General features: G+C 42.3%; 1 protein-coding gene across 3 annotated transcripts in view; it reads right to left on the reverse strand.

The window, feature by feature from the left end:
- The window catches only part of KDM2A (lysine demethylase 2A), an 86,563-nt gene that overhangs the window by 29,759 nt on the left and 35,490 nt on the right, over window positions 1-21,314 (reverse strand). For all 3 annotated transcript variants that reach the window (XM_039341057.1, XM_039341059.1, XM_039341058.1), the window contains exons 4-7: window positions 20,365-20,503; window positions 7,805-7,883; window positions 4,377-4,423; window positions 3,872-4,050 (exon numbers count right to left, since the gene is read on the reverse strand). In XM_039341057.1, the coding sequence (XP_039196991.1) occupies window positions 3,872-4,050; window positions 4,377-4,423; window positions 7,805-7,883; window positions 20,365-20,503 (444 nt within the window). The remainder of the gene's footprint in view (window positions 1-3,871; window positions 4,051-4,376; window positions 4,424-7,804; window positions 7,884-20,364; window positions 20,504-21,314) is intronic.

Genomic DNA, 21,314 nt, shown 5'->3' on the forward strand with positions numbered 1-21,314 from the left:
AAGAATATCCACCCATCCTATAAGATCAGAGAGGGTGAGCATGCTCCAAGTCCCCTTCTTAAAATCTTGCTGTCTAGCAGGACTTTGGAAGGATGTCTTTTCCATGGCTGCCCTACCTTGTGGAACACTGTCCTGCTGGCAATTTGCCAGGTCTCCACCCTTCAAGCCATTTGGAAGGCTGTTAAGACTTGGCTTTTGACTGAAGTGCTGGGATTACATTGCTAGTAGGCATGGAAGGAGGGTAGGCGAACTTGCTGTGAGGCATCCCAGTGGGTATGATTATGGCACGGGGGTATTATTTTATTGTTTTCTGTTTATGGTTATTTACTATTTTTATGGTTGTTGTAAGTTGCTTAAGATGGATGGCCGTAGAAATCTTTTAAATAAATAAATAAATCTACTATGTATAAACAAGGAGCAAATGCAACATTCGCCAGCACTGATGATGTTACCTAGTCCGATAATAAAACATCTGCAAGCAAACAACCAAGCTCAGCAAGCATCAAAGATTCCATATATCATATTATCACCTACCCTATAAAATCAACAAATGTTAAGACATAAAGCACATTCAAAATCCTGACAAAATGCAGTCAAAATAAAATATACCGATATGAAGAACAATTGCTAAGAGATCATACAGGGGAACCACCATTTTTACCGCTGTATTTGTCAAAAGCCAATTTTAATAGAAGCCCTTAACTAATTTTTTAAATGACAGAAAGGAGAAGGCCATGCTAACCTCAAGGAAAAAGAGAAGCCGATAGGATTGTGCAACCATGTGAAAGGCTCATCTTCACACTCTTGTTCCCCAAACTCAAACTTAAATTGAGACTGTACCCAAAGCAAATGCAGCCAGGCAGAAATGCTTCCCATTCTACTTCTATCTTGCACTTATTCACTCACAACTTTACTCCAAAACATCTATGCCAGCAGTATTCCAACTGCCTATAATAACTGAGCCACACCCTGTTGTTTTCAAGGATGTCCTAATGTCCAGAGGCAGCCATAGCCCCCCCCCCCAGACTCTTGGCTTACAAAAGAAAAGGCTACAACAAAGGGAAGCGGCGTGCAGGAAAACAAGGGATAAGAACAAATCTATCTAATTGGTAAAACCCAGAATTAAAGTTTCATTTTTTTTCCATCTCAAGTCCAGAAGCGGTTTCCAAGTAGAAATAAAAGTACTTTTTTTTTTTCTTTTATCAAAGCAGTCAATTTAGCCATCTCTGCAGCCAAAATGGGTTCAAACATCTCACCCCTATGCTGGAAATGTAAAACAGCAATAGGTTCATATTACCGTATGTGGTGGGAATGCCCAAAGACTCGTGAGTATTGGAACAGGACATGAAACTGGTTGAAGGATATAACAACACTGGACTTAGAGTTAAAACCTGAACTCTTCTTGTTGGGAATAATGACAGAAAAATACGATAAGGGAACAATCTACCTGCTGCTACACATCCTGACTGCAGCTAGGCTTGCTTTAGCGCAAAAATGGAAGAGCAAGGAAATGCCCACAGAGGAAGAGTTAATACATAAAATATTAGCATGTGCAGAAATGGACAGGCTCACAATGATATTAAAAGACAAATGTGGATCAGTTTATTATGAAACCTGGGATAAATTTTACCGCTGGAGGAATTTGAAGAGGACGGTTGGGATTAAAGATGAATGTTAAGATAGAAATATATGTTATTTTAGAATAAGTATTGTATATAAAACTTAGATGTATATGTAGAGATGAAGAATTGATTGTAAAAAATGGAATAATCTGATAAGAATGTATATACTGGAATGTTACGTTAAATTTATTTATTTATTTTTAACTGTATTATAAATAAAATTTGTAAAAAAAAAATTAAAATTTTTTTTTTAGCCATCTCTGCTAACTCCATCAACTTTTGCAGCCATTCGTCCACTGTGGGGATCGAAGTGTCCTTCCATTTTTGTGCATAAAGTAGACTTGCTGCCGTCAACATAAATAACATCAAAGTTCCAAATTTTTTTCCCAAGTCTTTTTCCATTAAAAGTTTCTGGTTTTTATCTTAATATCAACTTTAAGAATTTTCTATATTAGAATATGAATCTTACTCCAATATTTCTTTGCTACACACATATTCACCACAAATGATAAAAAGTCCCTTCTTTACATTTACATTTCCAACATTCATTTGAAATACCTTTATACATTCTTGATAACTTCTCTGGTATTAAATATCAACGGTACATCATCTTATAGAAATTTTCTTTTAAATTATAATTTAGTGTAAATTTTAAACCTTTCATCCACATATTCTCCCATTGTTTAAGCATTACATTATATCCAAAGTTCCTTGCCCACTGAATCTTACAATGCTTTACATATTCACTTTTACAAATTCAAATTCAATAATGTTTTATAGATCTTAGTAATAATATGTTCATCACTACCACACAGTAAAATTTCCAATTCATTTTTAACAAAGTCAAACCCATAACTCTTTTTGTCTAATTTAAATCTTTCTTTCAGTAGTAAATATGTAAACCAGTGACATACATGTCCTTATGATTCTAGCTCTTCCTTAGACTTGAGGGTAGGATCATCAAAATTAAAAGATATTATTTTACCATAAGTCCACTAGTCCGGCTTCGTTAACATTTCTTTTCTAAAAAAAGTCTTCCTGGGGAAGGATACCCAAACAGACATCTTCGCAAAAAAGCTTGTGTTATATTTATTCCAAAATCTTAGAATGGCACTTCTAAGAAAATGGCTGTTGAAATCAATATTTACTTTAACCTTGTCATACCATAAATAAGCATGCCATCCAAATCTTAATTCACGGCCTTCTAGTTTACAGTATTATGTAAAAGTAAAAAGTTGAGGTTTGATGTTATTATCTTATTCTACTGCACCAAAGGGAGTTAGAAGTCAATGACTTCCCCCCTCCTTTTTTATATTCTTCTTTTCCCTTTTTCCTCCCCATTTTTCATACTATTTGCTTTTGTATGTTTGTATTTTATATTATAAACTAATAAAAAAATGGAAATGGCCCCCTCCCCCCCAAAAGGAAAACAGAATATGGAAGCGGAAACTGATAGGGAAGCTGGAGATTGGCAGCTATTCCAGGCAGACAAGAGGATTATCAGTCAATTGCCAGGACCACAAGCTAAGGTGAGCCATCTATCATGGCAGGATTCCTACCTGGATCCTGGAGCTTTCCTGGGAGCTTGACAGCAACCAGAAAAACAGCAACCATACTGAGGCAGCATTTCATCCCCATTAATGTAAGAACTTTTGGAAGAAGGCAAAGGTTGTATGGCACTTTAAAGACTTTGGAACTTTTATTAAGTATTGTATTAAATACATACTTACATGGAAATATGCTAGATGGAAATATAACCTTACAAAATCTTTCAGAGTGGGGAGCAATTGCCTATTGTTGGGAAAGGTGTGTGCTGCAATAAAGCACTGTGTACAGATCTGCTATGCTGTGGTGTGTCCAGACCTTAGAAAATAAAGAACCCTCACCTAAGGGTAACCCTCCATTCTTGAGTCCAAGATTTCCAGCAATCTGATATTCAGGATCAAGGCTGGGACATTATGATCACAGAGAGAGAAAAGCACATTATCCCCCTCCCTTCCCTTACAATGGCAACCTTGATAGTTCCCATCAGCATTTCCCTCTTTCTATTGCTGTAGAAGACCCCCCCCTTATATTTTAAGTACACAATTAAAAATGCATTTAGCAGCTCAATAAGTTATTCAGATATTACCTGAATCCATATGGCTTAAACCATGACCCAAATTAATACTATGGATTCCCTCATTTGTTTAAATGACCTTCAAAATAAGAAAAAGTACTGTCAATGGAAAGAAAAACACCAAACTAACCGTAGTTGGCCTTTGCACCAGATTCTCAAGCCGGGTATGGCTGAACTCTAAGCTGATAACATTGTATAGCTTCTCTCGCTCTTCCTCTGGTGTTTCATAGTAGCGTGCCCACTGAGCCATGGTCATCTCAATATCCCTTTGTGTGTTTACATCCATGACATCCACCATCCTACGACTCCCTACCGGTTGATAAGATAAATAGATAATTAATTAATTTCCGGTAATATAGTCTAGCCCAAGAGAGGCAGGAAGACACATAAAACATGGTTTTTAAAAAGGGGTGAGGGGAGATAAAGGGCTATAAAGGACAAGATACAGAATAATTATCCAAGGCTTTCTGATTTAGAGGTGCTTAATTTAAAACAAACATTTTTCAATTTTTTTTCTTTCAAGGCCAGGGATTCACAATTTAAAAGTTCTGCCAAAATTAAATTCTACACATAAATTACATACCAGCTTTTATCTTGACCCGCCTGTTTAATTTAGAAGAAAAATGCATAATTACCTACGTAGAGTCGTACATCACCCACACTAAAGTCTGGCTCTGGCATCCTGAAACAGAAAAAAATGTGTAGCAGTCACGCTGTCAGTATTCCCTGTGCACAGTTTAATGATGTGAGTCTTTTATCTATCTCTCTTACAAGTCTGCTTCAAAACTATCCATCATGAAAAACCAGAGATATAACTAAGCCCAATTTCTTACTTTTCTTTGAAAATTTACTATTTTATTTCTCTGAATAAACTTTTTCAGTAAAGAAGCACTTGAACTGTGGATAAGTGGTTGCATTCTTGGCTGAAGCAGCTCTTGCTGCAAAGAGGTAGTGGATGAATTTTGAACAATTCTGTAATATTTATACTATCAAGGCTTGTAAAATTCCACGTTGTCTTATTTATTGATTGAGCACTGACAACATGAAACTTCTGCTTTACGACACATAGGAATGTGAAATGAGATGCTCTTCATATCAAGTGAAGTATTGAAAATTCTTTAACATTTAGACAAGATTCATAGTTGGCTTTTTGTTTGTGTTAGGAAGTGCAATTCAAATATTCAGGACCTGAATGCACATCCTGTTAAAACGCATATGCAGTCTTTACCCAATATACACCTCATAGACAGATTCAGCATGTATCTAATCTACCTGTTGACACTGAATTTTACCTCTACTACTTAGCTTTGGTCTCCTAACTGTATTATAAGAAAGTGAAGCCTTTTCTTCCTTGTCTACTAGGGAAGAAAATCTCATTGTAAGGCAAGTGCATGAATGTGGAAAAAATTGTAAATTGATTATGTAACTGAGTAACTGAAAGAGAAAAAAATGGATTGAGAAAGCATTGGAAAAACCTCTCTCCATGCAACCGGTCCCTGGTGCCCAAAAGATTGGGGACCTCTGTTCTACGCTGTTCAATAATATTACTAGGTTAGGATTAGATGTGGGATGGTTGTGATTTATAGGAACTCTTGCTAATTATCTAGATATTCCCTTTGACAGCCAATGGGTGGCCAGGCTAATATAGAGATGGTATCAGTATACTTTACATCCCACTATCTTAAAAACTTCCTATTAAGGTAGTCAAGTCATTTCTTAAAATTCTTGTCCTGAGGATTTCAATGAATTACTGAGGCAGCCAAGTTAGAAGCTGCTCACAATTTTGTGTCTTCCAGGATAATAAAAAAAAACCTTTCCAAACCTGGCCCCATGTTGAATGCTATATGCTGGATTTCGTATTCTGCGTGGGTGGAGCTAATGATCTGAAAGTGAGCAAAGTCTATTTATCTTGGTTGCCAGGGACATCACTCTCTAGTCAGTTTTACATCAGTGCCCTGAATAAAACTTTAGCAGAGCGAACAACTGGATAAAATGGTCAAACTCTGCCATCTGCTGGTTCCTAATAATTTCTTCTAGCAAGATCCAGTTAATGTCTACTGTAACTTACTTTATTTCTATCCTGCCTTTATTATTTATATGAAGATGCTCAGAACAATTGCTTCTAATAGTTCAATTTCAAGAAAGCAGTATGTATCCTCAAACGTTATCTAAGCTGAATGGGCTGAATAAAGGAGAAAGTTGATATTCAATCCAGGCAAAATGGGAATCCTGTTGACGGATACAAAACTGCATTCGAGGAATTGAAGTTCAGTCTTGGTTTGGAAGAAGCTGCACTCCCTTTAAAAACAGATCCATAGTCTGCTGTTTGATCCTTAATAATAACAGATGTGAACTACAGCTAAGAGCCATTTGACAACTACAGTTAATGCATTAGCAACAATTCTTCCTTAGCCACAATCACATATGGCAGTAGTTATTCATGCATTGCTTACATTTTCTCTTAACTACTGCAATGCACTCAATGGGGAAATTATCCTTGAAAAATGTGTAGAAAAAGCAACAGATACACAATGTAGTACTAAATTAACTAACACCAAGTAGAGCAGACATGTCAAACTTGCGACGTCATGTGACGTTGCGAGACGTATCGGAACTGTTTTGCCATTGCCGGCAATGGGGTGGGCGCGGCTTCCGGATGACGCGTCCAGCCCGCGGGCCGGCAGTTTGACACCCCTGAAGTAGAGGGTTCTATTTGAACCAATGCAACTGGATCAACAGCACGGATCCTCAAACATGCCTGCCCAATTAAGAAAAAAAAAATAACTGCCTCAGTGATTAACAAAACGGGTTTTGATGGGATCAAAACAATGAATTATTATTGAAAGTACCTGCTTTTATGGGAGGATTGTTTATTTTAGCAAGAAAGATAGTCTATTATTAAAAAAATGAAAATCACAGGATGTAAGACTTGGAAGGGTCCTTGTCAATCTAGTTCAAACCCTTTACTGGAATCAACTTCTTCACTGGCAGTCTTCTTCACTGTTGAACAATTCTTATCATTAGGATATCCTATCCTCTGGACCAATCCTGTCCTGACAACTCTTTAGACACTTAAAGACAGCAATTGTGTCCTCTTATAGCAGACATGTCAAACTTGCGACGTCATGTGGGATTGCATGACGTATCGGAGCTTTTTCTCCATTGCTGGCAATGGGGTGGGCACGGTTTCCTCATGACGTGTCCGGCCTGCGGGCCAGCAGTTTGACACCCCTATCTTACAGCCTTCTATTCTTTTTACTAAATACCCAAAGTTCTCACTGTTCCTGATAATGTTTTTTCTTGCAAATCTCTTATAGAAATGCCAAACTTTTGAAGTTTCTTTAGGCTATTTGTTTACAATTTGTTTCTCATCAGCTGGCTGAATGGCAAATACAGTCAAGAAAACAATGAGGCTTTAAGACTATCAACCTAAGAATGCTGGGATTCAGTGCTAAGTCCAGATTCCAGTTTGCATAACATTGGTCTAGAGATAACTGGCTTCCTCCAAGTTAACACATATAGTTGCATTATTTATGTTATCTATCACATTGTTCCAAAATTCATGACTGGATGACATTTGTCAACCTCTTCAGATGGAGGGAAGGCATTTTAAGGACAGGATTGTACCCTTTCAAACTGGTATATATCATTCCTCACTGAAATGAGGCAATAGTTTCTACATAGATTTACTATTTCTGATAGAACTGGCCAGTCATAATGAAGCAGGCAGCAAAAATCTGGCCTGATCCCCCAAAACATTTTATTTCTACAGTAACTAAAAGTGGACTCACAAATTATGATCAGAAACCTTAAAATCTCAATAGATCTTACACTAAATATGGCATCTAATTTGAATGCATGTGATTATCTTTAACTTCAATATTATGTGCATTAAAATAAGCTTTAGAATAGTCAGTTGAGTCTTTTCCTATGCTAGTCCCATCTGCAATTCTCAGAAACTTGGGAAAGCACAAACAAAGCATTCTGGCCCAGTAACACATTATCTCATCAGGGAAAATAGTGACTTTGTTTAATATCAAATTGTTATTGTTCCACCACTCACTTTATTCCAAGACCATCGCAATTCTTGAAGATCAAAGGATCTCTTAAGCCACCACGCTGAATGTACTCCGCAGTGAAGTCTGTTCAAGAAAAAAAAAAAAAAAAAAAAGGCTGGTTAGAGAAACCCCAAAAGAGAGCTGGAATGAAAAGATAGGAGGGAAAAATGAAATGATTTTGCCTACTTAATTACTTCCCTATTTTTGGAAAAAAATTGTTATTAGCAAACTTAGGATTCTATTGGCACAGATAATGAAATATAACTTTACTGATATACTAATGAAGAGCTGGCTTATTTATTAAACATACCTGCTATGTATTATCCAGAACTGTTGTGGAAAAATAGGTAAGATATAAATATTTTAAGTGTATAATTGAGCTGGACAAAGAGACATATGAAAATTCTTAGCCACATTATCCACTATAACAGATATATATAACCTGGGGCACCGTAAGAGTCCCAAAGACTTGTGTGACCTAAAATTCTGTCAAAATTATAATTTTTTATTACAACAGAAGGAAAAATTATCCAAACACAAGACAAATGAACTATTCATTTCAGTTTCAAATATGGCTTTTAACTACAATATGGCCTGGACTCATGGCTCCTGTTCAAAGAGCAGGTGGCAGATGTGGCTAGGAGGGCCTTTGCATACCTTTGGTATGCCAAGAGGTCCTGCACACAGCAACTCACATCCTTGTAACCTCTAAGTTAGACAACTGTTAACATGCTCTACATGGGGCTGCCCTGAAGACCATGAAAACTTCAACTAATGCAGAATACGGCTGTGTGTGCGGTAAATGTGCCAGATACAAGGCACATGTAACTCCACCTCTGTGCACTGGTTGCCAATGTGCTTCCGGGTGCAAGTCAAGGTGCTGGTGGTTACCTTTAAATATCTAGATGGCTTGAGATTGGTGTACCGGAAAAATCTCTTTTTTCTAAGATTCTCTACTTGTACAATTAGAATTAACAGAATGGGCATGCTGCAGATCCCATTAGTCATAGAGTGTCAAGTAGCAGAGATCAGAAGATGAGCTTTTTCCACAGTGGCCCCTGCTCTATGGCAGAGCTTTTCAATCTTTTCACCCACTGTACCACTTTTAGGATATGGCAATAACCAAGTACCATCAGTCGCCTAGCAAGGTGTCAAAAAATGACCCCCCCAAAAGAAAAAAGTGATGAAGTACAGGTAGTCCTCGACTTACAACAGTTTGCTTAGTGACTGTTCGAAGTTACAATGGCACTGAAAAAAGTGTCCCCCAAGCCACAGCCGAGCAAGATGCCTGCCTGCCAGCCCAGCGGTGCTCTTCCTCCTGTCCGAGGTTTTCACTGTTGTGAGCATTTCTGTTGAGGATTGGCAGCGGGGGTGGGGTGGGGGGTGTTTGGTTTTTATTCCCCCCGTCTGCTGGGTGGTTGCAGCAGGTTTTGGTCACTTCACATGACCCTGGGTCACTGTGACCGTCATAAATATGAATCAGTTGCCAAGCATCTGAATGTAAATCACAAGACTCTGGAGATGCTGCAACATTCCAACTGATCGGCGTTTCTTCTGGGCTCAGCAGAAGTGCCAGGATCAGCGCCGAGCTCCAGCTGGAGCCTGGCACTGATCCTGGTGCTTCTGCTGAGCCCTGACAGCCCTGCAGCTCCAGCCATCTCTCACTCAGGCTTGTGCGATGCTTCCACTGGTTCAGCTCATTCCCCCCCCCCCGCTACTTTTCTAGGATGGTCGCGTACCACCTGCCAGGTGCCAATGTACACAGGTGGTACCCATACCACTGGTTGAAAAGCCTTGCTCTATGGAACAGCCTCATTTCGGAGATTTGAATGACTCCAACTTTACTAGGCTTTCCTAAGCCCCTAAAAACCTATGTTACCATGCTTGGGGTGCTGAATGTGTTATGGGCCCTGTTTTTCCTGACTGTATTGCTTACTGGCCAAGTACCTTGCTGCTACGTACAGTGAAGGAAAAAATTATTTGATCTCCTGCTGATTTTGTACGTTTGCCCACTGACAAAGAAATGATCAGTCTATAATTTTAATGGTAGGTTTATTTTAACAGTGAGAGACAAAAGAACAACAAAAAATCCAGAAAAACGCATTTCAAAAAAGTTATAAATTGATTTGCATTTTAATGAGTGAAATAAGTATTTGACCCCTTCCCAAAAATGACTTAGTAATTGGTAGCAATCACAGAGATCAGATGTTTCTTATAGTTGGCCACCAGGTTTGCACACATATCAGGAGGATTTTGTCCCACTCCTCTTTGCAGATCCTCTCCAAGTCATTAAGGTTTCAAGGCTGACATTTGACAACTCGAACCTTCAGCGCCCTCCACAGATTTTCTGTGGGATTAAGGTCTGGAGACTGGCTAGGCCACTCCAGGACCTTAATGTGCTTCTTCTTGAGCCACCCTTTTGTTGCCTTGCCATGTGTTTTGGGTCACTGCCATGCTGGAATACCCACGACCCGTTTTCAATGCCCTGGCTGAGGGAAGGAGATTCTCACTCATGATTTGACGGTACATGGCCCCGTCCATCGTCCCTTTGATGTGGTGAAGTTGTTCTATCCCCTTAGCAGAAAAACACCCCCAAAGCATAATGTTTCCACCTCCATGTTTGATGGTGGGGATGGTGTTCTTGGGGTCACAGACAACATTCCTCCTCCTCCAAACACGGCGAGTTGAGTTGATGCCAGAGAGCTTGATTTTGGTCTCATCTGACCACAACACTTTCACCCAGTTCTCCTCTGAATCATTCAGGTGTTCACTGGCAACGTTCAGATGGGCCTGTACATGTGCTTTCTTAAGTAGGGGGACTTTGCGGGTGCTGCAGGATTTCAGTCCTTCACACTGTAGTGTGTTACCAATTGTTTTCTTGGTGATTATGGTCCCAGCTGCCTTGAGATCATTGACAAAATCTTCCTGTGTAGTTCTGGGCTGATTCCTCACTGTTCTCATGATCACTGAAACTTCATGAAGTGAGATCTTGCATGGAGCCCCAGACTGAGGGAGATTGACAACTATTTTGTGTTTCTTCCATTCCATTTCTTCCAATAATCACACCAACTGTTGTCACCTTCTCACCAAGCTGCTTGCCGATAGTCTTGTAGCCCCTTCCAGCCTTGTGTAGGTCTACAATCTTCTCCCTGACATCCTTGGACAGCTCTTTGGTCTTGGCCATGGTGGAGAGTTTGGAATCTGATTAATTGACTGCTTCTGTGGACAGGTGTCTTATACAGGTAAAAAGCTGAGATAAGGAGCACTCTCTTTACTTTACCTGTATAAAAGACACCTGGGAGCTAGAAATCTTGCTGACTAATAGGAGATCAAATACTTATTTTACTCATAAAATGCAAATCAATTTATATCTTTTTTGAAATGTGTTTTTCTGGATTTTTTTGTGGTTATTCTGTCTCTCACTGTTAAAATAAACCTACCATTAAAATTATAGACTGATCATTTATTTGTCAGTGGGCAAACATACAAAATCAGCAGGAGATCAAATATTTTTTCCCCTCACTGTATACTTTAATTTGGATGTTTTTAGTATTTTTATTGTTTCAAAATGTTTTTAGTATTTTAAACTGTAATACATTTTTTGAATTGTAAGCTACCCAGAATCATTGACTTAGATGGGTGGCTATAGAAATTGAATGGATGAATGAATAAATAGGAGATTCAAAGAGTAAAAGAAAACTCCCATGTTAACTTCTTACCTCTCATTTCTTCAACATAAACTGAATAAGGATTCTTTTCCAATGGTTAAACAAGAACAAAACAAAAACAACCCAAACAAAAGCATTCTTATAAAATGCCTCTTTCCTTGTTCCCCCAGCAATTGCTTGCACATATTCGCTGGAAGTTGTGAAAAGATATGCTTAAAACTTCATATACAGAGAAAAGCAGATGGACGGCCATGTAAATTGAGTAAAAATAAAAATCGATCAATCTGGAAATCTTAATTCAAGCAAGATTAAGAAGAGAAGTACAATATTTTATCACTAGTTTATTTAGATATCAGAAATGAGATCTGCTCCAAAATTTTTATAATTTCAAGTATCATTTTGGATATTTAATTTAACAATTCATCATCTTCTACTAGCCCAAATAATAGCATTCCACAGATCACATATTAACATTACTAATGTCAAGCTAACACATGAAATACTATTAGAATTCTAATCTCCATACTTCATTAATTATATCCCAATAATTTTTGCCCCAGAAGTGCTAAAACTATTCTGTTGGAAAGGCTGCTGTAGTTACTTATGCCATGCTTGCACAGATGAAGCTACTAAGGAGAACAGGAATGTTTCCCCTTATTACATTCTAATTTAATAGATTTATTAAAGGAGATTTCAAAAGTACTTGCAATCTATATGGAAATGGTGCACACATAGACTGAAAGGAACTTACTTTTTTAAGAATATATGGAAGTCAAAATGTATTCATTTATAGTTTGAACTCTGTATTTGCAGGGGTTATATATCAACATTCCCTGCAAAACTTCTGAAATTCTGTGAAAATCTGTCCTCTGCATCATATAGCCCTACATGTTTTCTACACATGCTTAAACAGTTATACATACACTTAAGGTCAAGTTAAGAGTATCTAACACAGACACATATAACACAAAGATCACAAGCCATCCTATTTATTATGTATAGAAGATGCATGTGCCTCACCATCACTCAGGGTGAATGCTGTGAGTGGCAGCCAGAATTTTAGTATGATAAATGTCATAATTGCCACAGCAAAAACAGAATGTATGATGAATATGGAAACTCAACTATGTTACATTTTCAGGTCATCCAACTCCAAAATTATTCTGCGAGACTTTACCAAGTTAGAAGAACAACATTACATAAAACTACAACTATATATAAAACAACAACTGTCTGAAAGAATAGAGCCATCCTTCCATATACTCATCCAGCTTAAAGTGATCCCTATTGTAACTCAAGGCCGGAGAAAAAGCCAAATTTTTAAAGAATGGTGGAAGGTAGGTAAGATGGTGGTCCTATAAATCCCTGGAAGATAATATTCCAATGAGAAAATGTAGTAACATAGAAGGCCTGTCTTTGGGTTCCTCCTACATGGTTTGTTTAATCAATAGGACTGGAAGCAAGAGCACACAAGACAATTGGTCCCTCAAAAGGACTAAGAAAAGCGAACTGCAGCATTTTATCTTCCATCCCAATGCTGTGAAGAGAAGGGGCATTGTCTTACCTGAACGCCTTTTCTCAGCATGGAGATGGAGAATCCACCAATGGGTTTGCTCTGTCTTCCTGCCCATTAGATCAAGTCAGTCAAACTTACCACGCCCGTCCTGTACTAGGACACACCCAGTCTTAACGAGGGCGAAAGCCACTGACTACAGTCTGACGTGTTGGCTCCCAGAACCCTAACACTGGACCTGGCAGACCCAAATGGGTGGGAATGGATTCTCCATCTCCGTGCTGAGAAAAGGCGTTCAGGTAAGACAACGCCCCTTCTCCAGCACAGGAGATGGAGAATCCACCAATGGGACATACCAAAGTCTCACTCTCCCTGTGGGAGGGAAGCAGTCAGGTCTGGTGTCTCGTCCCTAGATACTACCTGTTGGAGGATCCTCCGACCAAAGAAGGCGTCCGCAGAGGCAAACCTGTCCAGTTTTTAATGCCTCACGAAAGGTGAAGGCAAAGACCATGTAGCCGCTCTACAAACGTCCTCGATGGACACCTGAGTGGCCCATGCCATGGAGTTAGCTGCACTGCGCGTTGAGTGCACCGTGACACAACTTGGAACCGGCAGGGAATGCGACTGGTACATTCCCGCAATGCAAGCCCTGATCCATCTGCCTATCATAGAGGCAGACACCCTCCTTCCCATAGAAGAATGATGAAAGGAAAGAGGGCTTCAGACTTGCGGAAGGCTGCCGTCCGCTTGATATAGCAGCAGAGGGCCCTGCGGACATCCAGAGAATGCCACTGCCGTTCCAGGTCATGAGACAGATTAGGGCAGAAATCTGGAAGGACGATTTCCTGAGCCCTATGAAACAAAGTGTTGACTTTGGGTCCAAGCGAAGGACCACCTGGTCCCGATGAAAAATGCATAGGTCATCCCTGATGGAAAGCGCTGCCAACTCAGAAATCCACCTGGCAGATGTAATTGCCACAGGAAGGCGACCTTGAGGGACAAGGACTGTAGGTCACAGGTTCTGAGAGGCTCAAAGGGCGTCCTGGTGAGGGCCCGTAGGACCCACGGCAACTCCCAAGAGGGATACCTATGAACCACAGGGGGCTTGGTGTTGGTGGCACCCTTGATAAAGGAGCGTATCAAAGGATGTTGACCTAAAGGCATCGAGTTGTCACAGGTAAGTATGATGGAGAGTGCCGCCACCTGTCTACGTATGGTATTAGGCGCCAAGCCCCTGTCAAGACCCTCCAGTAAGTAGTCCACGATCCTTGGAACAGTCAAATCTGAGATAGGCAAATGATGTCTTTCACACCAATGACAGAAATTCTTCCATGTGGAATCATAGATACGGTTGGTTGCAGGCCTTCGGGGGGCCTGAATCATGGAGATGACGCCTGGAGAGCAGGATTCATCAGACAGGATCCAGCATTCAAGTGCCAGGCGATCAACTGAAGTCACTGGGGGTCTGGATGATGCAGGACCCCCTGGCTGAGAGAAATGCGACCCGGAGGAATCCTCCATGGAGGAGACCTGGAGAGGTTCACAAGATCGGCAAACCACGGCCTCCGTAGCCAATACGGAGCCACGAGGAGCACCTCCGCCCTCTCCTAAAGGAGCTTGCGGATGACCGCCGGAATCAGAGGGAGAGGAGGAAATGCATAAAGCAGACCCTCCAGCCATGGACCTTGAAGAGCGTCCGCTCTCTCCACCCCGGAGATGGGAATCGGGAGAAGAACCTTGGGAGTTCGCTGGAGAGGTGAACACGTCTATGACCGGTAGGCCAAACCTGTCTGATATCTCCCTGAAAAGGTCCGGGTGCAGGCGCCATTCTGAGTGGTCCACTGTCAACTTGCTCAAGAAGTCCGCCTGTCGATTCGTCTCCCTCAAGATGTGGTCGGCCCTGATGGAGGCGAGGTTGGTCTCTGCCCAGGAGCCCAACAGCTGGGCCTCGGCCATGAGGGTCCTGGAACGGGTACCTCCTGCTAGTTCACATGGGCCTTTGCCACCACGTTGTCCGTAAGGACCAGCACATGTTGCCTCGCAACCCTGTTGCGGAAGTGGCGGAGACCCAGGTGTATGGCTCTGAGCTCCAACCAATTGATTTGTGCCTCAGGTCTGACCGGGACCACCGCCCTTGAGCCAACTGCGACCAAAGGTGCACTCCCCAACCAAACAGACTGGCATCTGTTGTAAGCGTGAGCCGAATGGGTTCCTTGAAGAAGGACCCTCTGGTTACAGCTGGTGAGGACCACCACCTGAGAGACCGCAAGGTCTGGGGAGTGACCCTTACCTTTAAGTTGGAGGAGCTGGTGCCTTACTTTTGGAAAGGGAGCAGGAACCACTGGAGATTCCTGGAATGCAGTCTGACCCAGGGTACAAACGCTATGCACGATATTCTAGGGACAGGCCGTACTGGATGGTTTGGTGAACCCAGGAGTCTGTGGTGGTGGCCTCCCACTGGTGGACAAAGAGGGCCAGTCTGCCACCTATGGGAGGGGCAGCCTGAGAGTCACTTGGAACTTCTAAAAATGCGACCCCCACTCCGAAAGGGCCGCTTGCCCTGGGACTGCTGTCTGGGTCTGAAACCCGATCTGTCAGATGGGCGATCCTGTCTGGCCATGAAGGGGCAGGAAGGTTGAATGGGGCCTAAGCCTGCTCCAGACCGAAAGGACTGTCTGCAGATGAACAGATTGGCACGCCTGTCAGCACGCTGGCTGAGGTGGGTCAGCACCTTCCGCTTATCCTTATTCTCGGTCAAATAAGGTGCCAGGGCCTCTCCAAACAGCTGGCCACCCTGATAAGGAGCTGCAGCCAGATGCCACTTGGATTTGGTATCAGCTTGCCAATGTTTGAGCCATAGCATTCGCCGTGTTGTGACACTGAAAGCCATGGTCCTGGAGGAAAACCTGGCTGCATGAAGTGTTGCATCGGAGACATATTCCAATGCTGCAACAAGTTTGCTCAGGTCCTGGTGTGTGCATATCTCCTCCGGAGGGAGCCTGGCCTGTAGTTGACAGAGCCAGAGGAGAGAGGTCCTAGGAAAGAAGGATGCGCAAGTAGCCGCCCTTATCGCCCATGTTGCCGCCTGATAAGTCCTGTGGAAGGTCAATTGCCATTTCCTGTCCTCAGCCTTCAGAATCTCGGCCATATCCCCCGACATTGTAGACGAGGACAAGAGAGGGGCCAAGGGTTCATCCACCATTGGCACCTCCAGTGTGTCAGCCAAGTCTGGTGTTGCGCTGAACAGTTTCCTGTCCGTTCCTCCCGAAGGAGGGAAAGTGCTAGGTGAGTCCCATTGCTTCCGAACCGCGTTTAAGAAGAGAGATGGACAAGGGACATGGTGTTGAGTCACAACGGGCTCAAAGAACACCGGGTTCGGATCTGAGCTGGGCGAATGGTCCAAGTGAGGGATCCGGTCAGGGCCTACTATGTTGGCAGTTGTGCTGGCCTTGCGAAGCACTGGCAAGAAAAGGGCCGGGTTAAAGAGACCTCCAAATGGCGGAGGGTCTGGGGTGGGGTCCTCCTCCTTCGACCATGGTATATCTGGTTGGTCGTACTCTGCAGAAGATGCCCTGCTGTAAGAGGATTGAGATGTGAGGGAGGCCCGTGGTACTCAGGTGCTCCCGATTGGAGAGAGTAGGATGGGGGAAAGGATGCCACTGACTCGGTCCTGGGCATGTGGTAGGATCTGGCTGCAAGAGCTCGGTCAATCGCCTGGGAAATAAAGGCTTGAAGGCGATCATCAAAAGGAATGATTTCGGGCTCAGCTACCCTGAGCCCAGCAGCTGTTGGCGTGAAAGTGGCCTCCGGATCTGATTGTGGGACCTGCGGGGCCACTGATGGTTGGTGGATGGTGGGACCTTGATCCGCCCCAGGAGAAGAGGTGTGTGGGAATCCCCACCGGTGACCAGACCCCTTGAGCAGAAGTCGAGGGCCCCAGCAGGAGATCAAAGAACGAGGCCACTGTCTGTTCTGCCTCCGCCCAGGCCTGCCTCTGTGCTTTGGAAAATTCCTTCTCCAAAGCCTGGTGCCTCTTGCTGGCCTGCTTCTCTGCCAATTTCGAAGGCTTCTTTCCAGAGATGGTCTTAGCCTTGGTCTTGATCCTGCCTGTGTCTCCTGGTTGGAGGACCTGTGCCTTTTTCGGCTAGTGGATGGAGGGGTGGTCTCCTTAGGTTGGGGAACTGTGGTTTCCTCCATCCTGATGTGAGTTATCTCAGGTAGTGCTGAGAGGGAACTCCGGCAGCAGATCAATTGGTGGATTAGACTAATGCAGCTGGAGCAGGGGAATGCTAAGGTTCACCCTGCTTCCCTGGCCACCTGACCGGTAACTGACCCTGGGGTCTGGTGGTGTCTACGACCGCGGCAAAATCACGTGAGTGATGACAGCCTGCCTGCTCGTAGAACGTGCAGTGGTGACAAGGCCAGCAAGTTGATGAGTGTCAGCACTTTTGCGCGGCAGGTGGACTCTGCGGAGGCGGTAAATCACTCACGTGAAAACCGCTATCATGTACGCAGCCTGCTGAATGGTGGCAGGAGGGAGATGAGGCACCAGGTTGAGGCCTGTATTTGGGCCTATGTTATGCAGCGGACCTTGCTGACCTGCTCCACTGCCTAAGGCATACAGTGTCTAGTAACTAAGATAAGCTCCCCTGATAGTATGGCAGCCCGGAGCTCCAGGAGGAGGAGCTTCTGTGCACCCTGTGCCCTGATACCTGGGGAGAGATATGTACCCGGGTATGCAAGCCCTCCAAGATGGCAGCCGCTACCCTTTCAACACTCTTGTAGGATTGCCAAGAGGGCAGGACAAATTTTAAGGGAGAGAAGCAGAGAAGGAGTAGGACTGAAGACTGAAGAAAAGGAATACCACCACCACCCCACCTGTTGTCTCCTTTGGACGGCGGCGGCAGCCACGTGGTCCAAAATGGCGGCTGCAGCAATTGAAGGCTGTAACAGACATCAGGAAGTCAGCAGGTAATAGCCTGCACAAACCCCGGCAGTCCGGAGTAGCCGCAGAGCTGAAGAAACGATTAAGAGGGTGACCACACACCAACAAATCCGGCCAATTCAGCCGCAGCGAATCGCCATGCGGCTTCCAAACTGGCGGCCGCAATGCTCCGGCCACAAGGGAAAGGCACCTGAGGCCTCTGAGAAAGGCCAGAAGCGAAGGTAGTTATCCGAGGCCTCTGTGAAAGGCCAGAAGCTGAGGGGGGGGGGTCCCAACTGCAGCACTGATCCCAGTGCTGCAAAATGCGAGGAGGAGGAGAGCGGAAGCCTCTGCTCTCCCTGAGGATTGGGGAAGAAGCCCAAACCTCCGACAGTCAGACTGGGGTAGCGCTGATCCCAGTGCTACTCAGGAGACTGTAGAAAACTATTTGGGGCTGAGGAAATAAGGGAGAATTCACCAATGGTTTTGCTCTACCTGCCTAGGTTGGGAGCCAAACTTGCCACGTCTGTCTGGGCTGAAGATCAAGTCAAGACTGGGTGTGTCCTAGTCCAGGACGGGCGTAGCAAGTTTGACTGACTTGATCTAATGGGCAGGAAGGCAGAGCAAATCCATTGGTGGATTCTCCATCTCCTATGCTGGAGAAAAGGAGGAACTACATGCTAAGTTGTAGGGTTTGCAGGAATAGCACTCCTTTATGATAAATTATTATTGCTTTTCAGATTTCATGCTAAAAGTTAATGTATAATGTTTGGAATATGGCTTACATAGCAGAAACGTAAACCAGTATGAGGAGGGGGGAGAGAAAAATAGTGTTTTATTCTGAAGGAACTGGAAGATGTGATCTCAGAACCACTGAATTAAATCTTTCAAAGATCCTGGAACACTGGGGAACTACCAGAGGACTGGAAAAGAGCTGATGCAGTTCCTATCTTCAAAAAAGGGAAAAAAATGGATCCAGGAAATTACAGACCTATCAGCCTGACCTCAATACCTGGGAAAATTCTGGAAAAAACAGTCAAGCAACAAATCAGCAAACACCTAGAGGCAAACAAAGCCATTACCAAAAGTCAACATGGGTTTGTTCTAAATAGATCATCCCAGACAAATCTAATTGCATTCTTTGATCAGGTGACAAAATTAGTGAACCAGAGGAATGCTGTGGATATAATTTAGTTGGACTTCAGTAAGGCATTTGATAAAGTAGACCACAACCTATTACTTGATAAGATAGAAAAATGTGAATCCAGATGGATTCATAGCTGGCTGACCGGACGTATTCAGCGTGTGGTCCTCAATGGAGCTGCATCTACATGGAAGGAAGTGTGTAGTGGGGTGTCCCAGTGCTCTGTTCTGGGCCCAGTGCTCTTCAATATCTTCATCTATGATTTGGATGAGGGGATAGATGGGGAACTCATCAAATTTGCAGATGACACCAAGCTGGCAGGAATAGATAACACTTTAGAAGATAGGCTTAAGATACAGAAGGATCTTGACAGACTTGAACATTGGGCACTTTCTAATAAAATGAAATGCAATGGTGAAAAAAGTAAGGTTGTACACTTAGGTAAGAAAAACCAAATGCACAGGTACAGGTGCTACCTTGCTCAATTGTAGTAACTGTGAGAGGGATCTCGGGGTCCTAGTGGACAATCACTTAAATATGAACCAGCAGTGTGCTGCAGCTGCCAAAAAAGCCAACATAGTGCTAGGCTGCATTAACAGAGGGATAGAAATATGTTGAGACTCTAGAAAGAGTGCAGAGAAGAGTAACAAAGATGATTAGGGGACTGGAGGCTAAAACATATAAGGAACAGCTGCTGGAATTGGGTATGTCCAGTTTAATGAAGAGAAGGACGAGGGGGGACATGACAGCAGTGTTCCAATATCTCAGGGGCTGCCACAAAGAAGAGGGAGCCAAGCTATTCTCCAAAGCACCTGAAGGCAGGACAAGAAGCAATGGATGGAAACTAATCAAAGAGAGAAGCAACCTAGAACTAAGGAGAAATTTCCTGACAGTCAGAACAATTAATCAGTGGAACAACCTGCCTCCAGAAGTTCCAACACTGGAAATTTTTAAGAAGAAACTGGACAAAAATTGCTTATCCCATCATGTTATGTCAGTATTTTATCTTTATTAAATTCTAAACTACCAAAATTATGTACACTCTTATAGATGAAAATCTGTTTGTGATGTACCATTTTTGCCATAATTTTCATTTGTATTTTCAAATGCTCTATTATTATAAAAAACATCAATCAAGTTTCTAACAAAGGGGCTGAATTTTTTTAGAATTTTAATATTCATTCTGCCCAATAGCATCAACTATCGATGCTATTGGGCACAATAAAGAAAACAAAATTGCTTTGTCACAGCAGTTAGGTGAAATATTCCTATATAACCTCCCCTTGGAAAGGCAATATGGTAGAAAGGATACTCACCTTTGCCTTCCATGAACACTACAAAGTTAGCATTAAATTTGCTGGTAGAAAGTTTTTCTTCAAGATCAAATGTTCGCTTGCCTTCAATTTCATCATCTGAGATACCATCATCCTCATAGCGTCGTCTCATAGCACCACGCTGTAGAAGCAATTAGAAACTATAAGAATAGGATGAACCATAGCGAAGAATCTAGTAGCCAAATAGTTCCCAAGATAAGCTATACACATTTTAATTATTAGTTTTAAAAGAGACAAAGATAAAACAATATAGAAAAAAAGGAGAAAAAAAACTAATGTTGAACAAATTATTTATGCAGTTGCAATATCAAAACACAAACATAAAATAAACAATTGAACAGAAAACTCCCTAAAATTAATAAGCTAAATTTACATAAACAACTAAATATATTTATTCATTTAACTATAATTTATCAAATTAAGCATTAAAATAGCATTTTCTTGTAAAATATTATGAAAAATAGTTTAAACATATTGTTTCTGTTCTTGATTACTAAAACCCCCAGTCATATCAAAAAACTACATATTTTTTTATTCCAGTCCTTAATATTGAGGACAATACTTTTCCAAGCTTACAGTACAGGTAAGTCCTTGACATGTAACCATTTGTTCAGTGACTATTCAAACTTACAATGGCACTGAAAAAAGTGACTTATGACCAGTTTTCATACTTAAAACTATTGATTACATGGTCATGTAATTAACATTCAGGTACTTGGCAACCTGCATGAATTTATGACAGTTACACAGTCCCAGGGTCCTATGATTACCATTTGTAACCTTCCCAGCCAGCTTCTGAGAAGCAAAATCAATGAAGGTAGCCCGATTTGCTTAATGTCAGCATGATTCACTTAACAACTGCAATGATTCTCTTAATACCTGTGGCAAAAAGGAAGTAAAATGGGGCAAAACTCACTTAACAACTGCACTGC

Source organism: Crotalus tigris, unplaced genomic scaffold (genome assembly GCF_016545835.1).
Source record: "Crotalus tigris isolate CLP2741 ecotype Arizona unplaced genomic scaffold, ASM1654583v1 scf7180000017764.6130737, whole genome shotgun sequence".
NCBI classification, from domain to species: domain Eukaryota; kingdom Metazoa; phylum Chordata; class Lepidosauria; order Squamata; family Viperidae; genus Crotalus; species Crotalus tigris.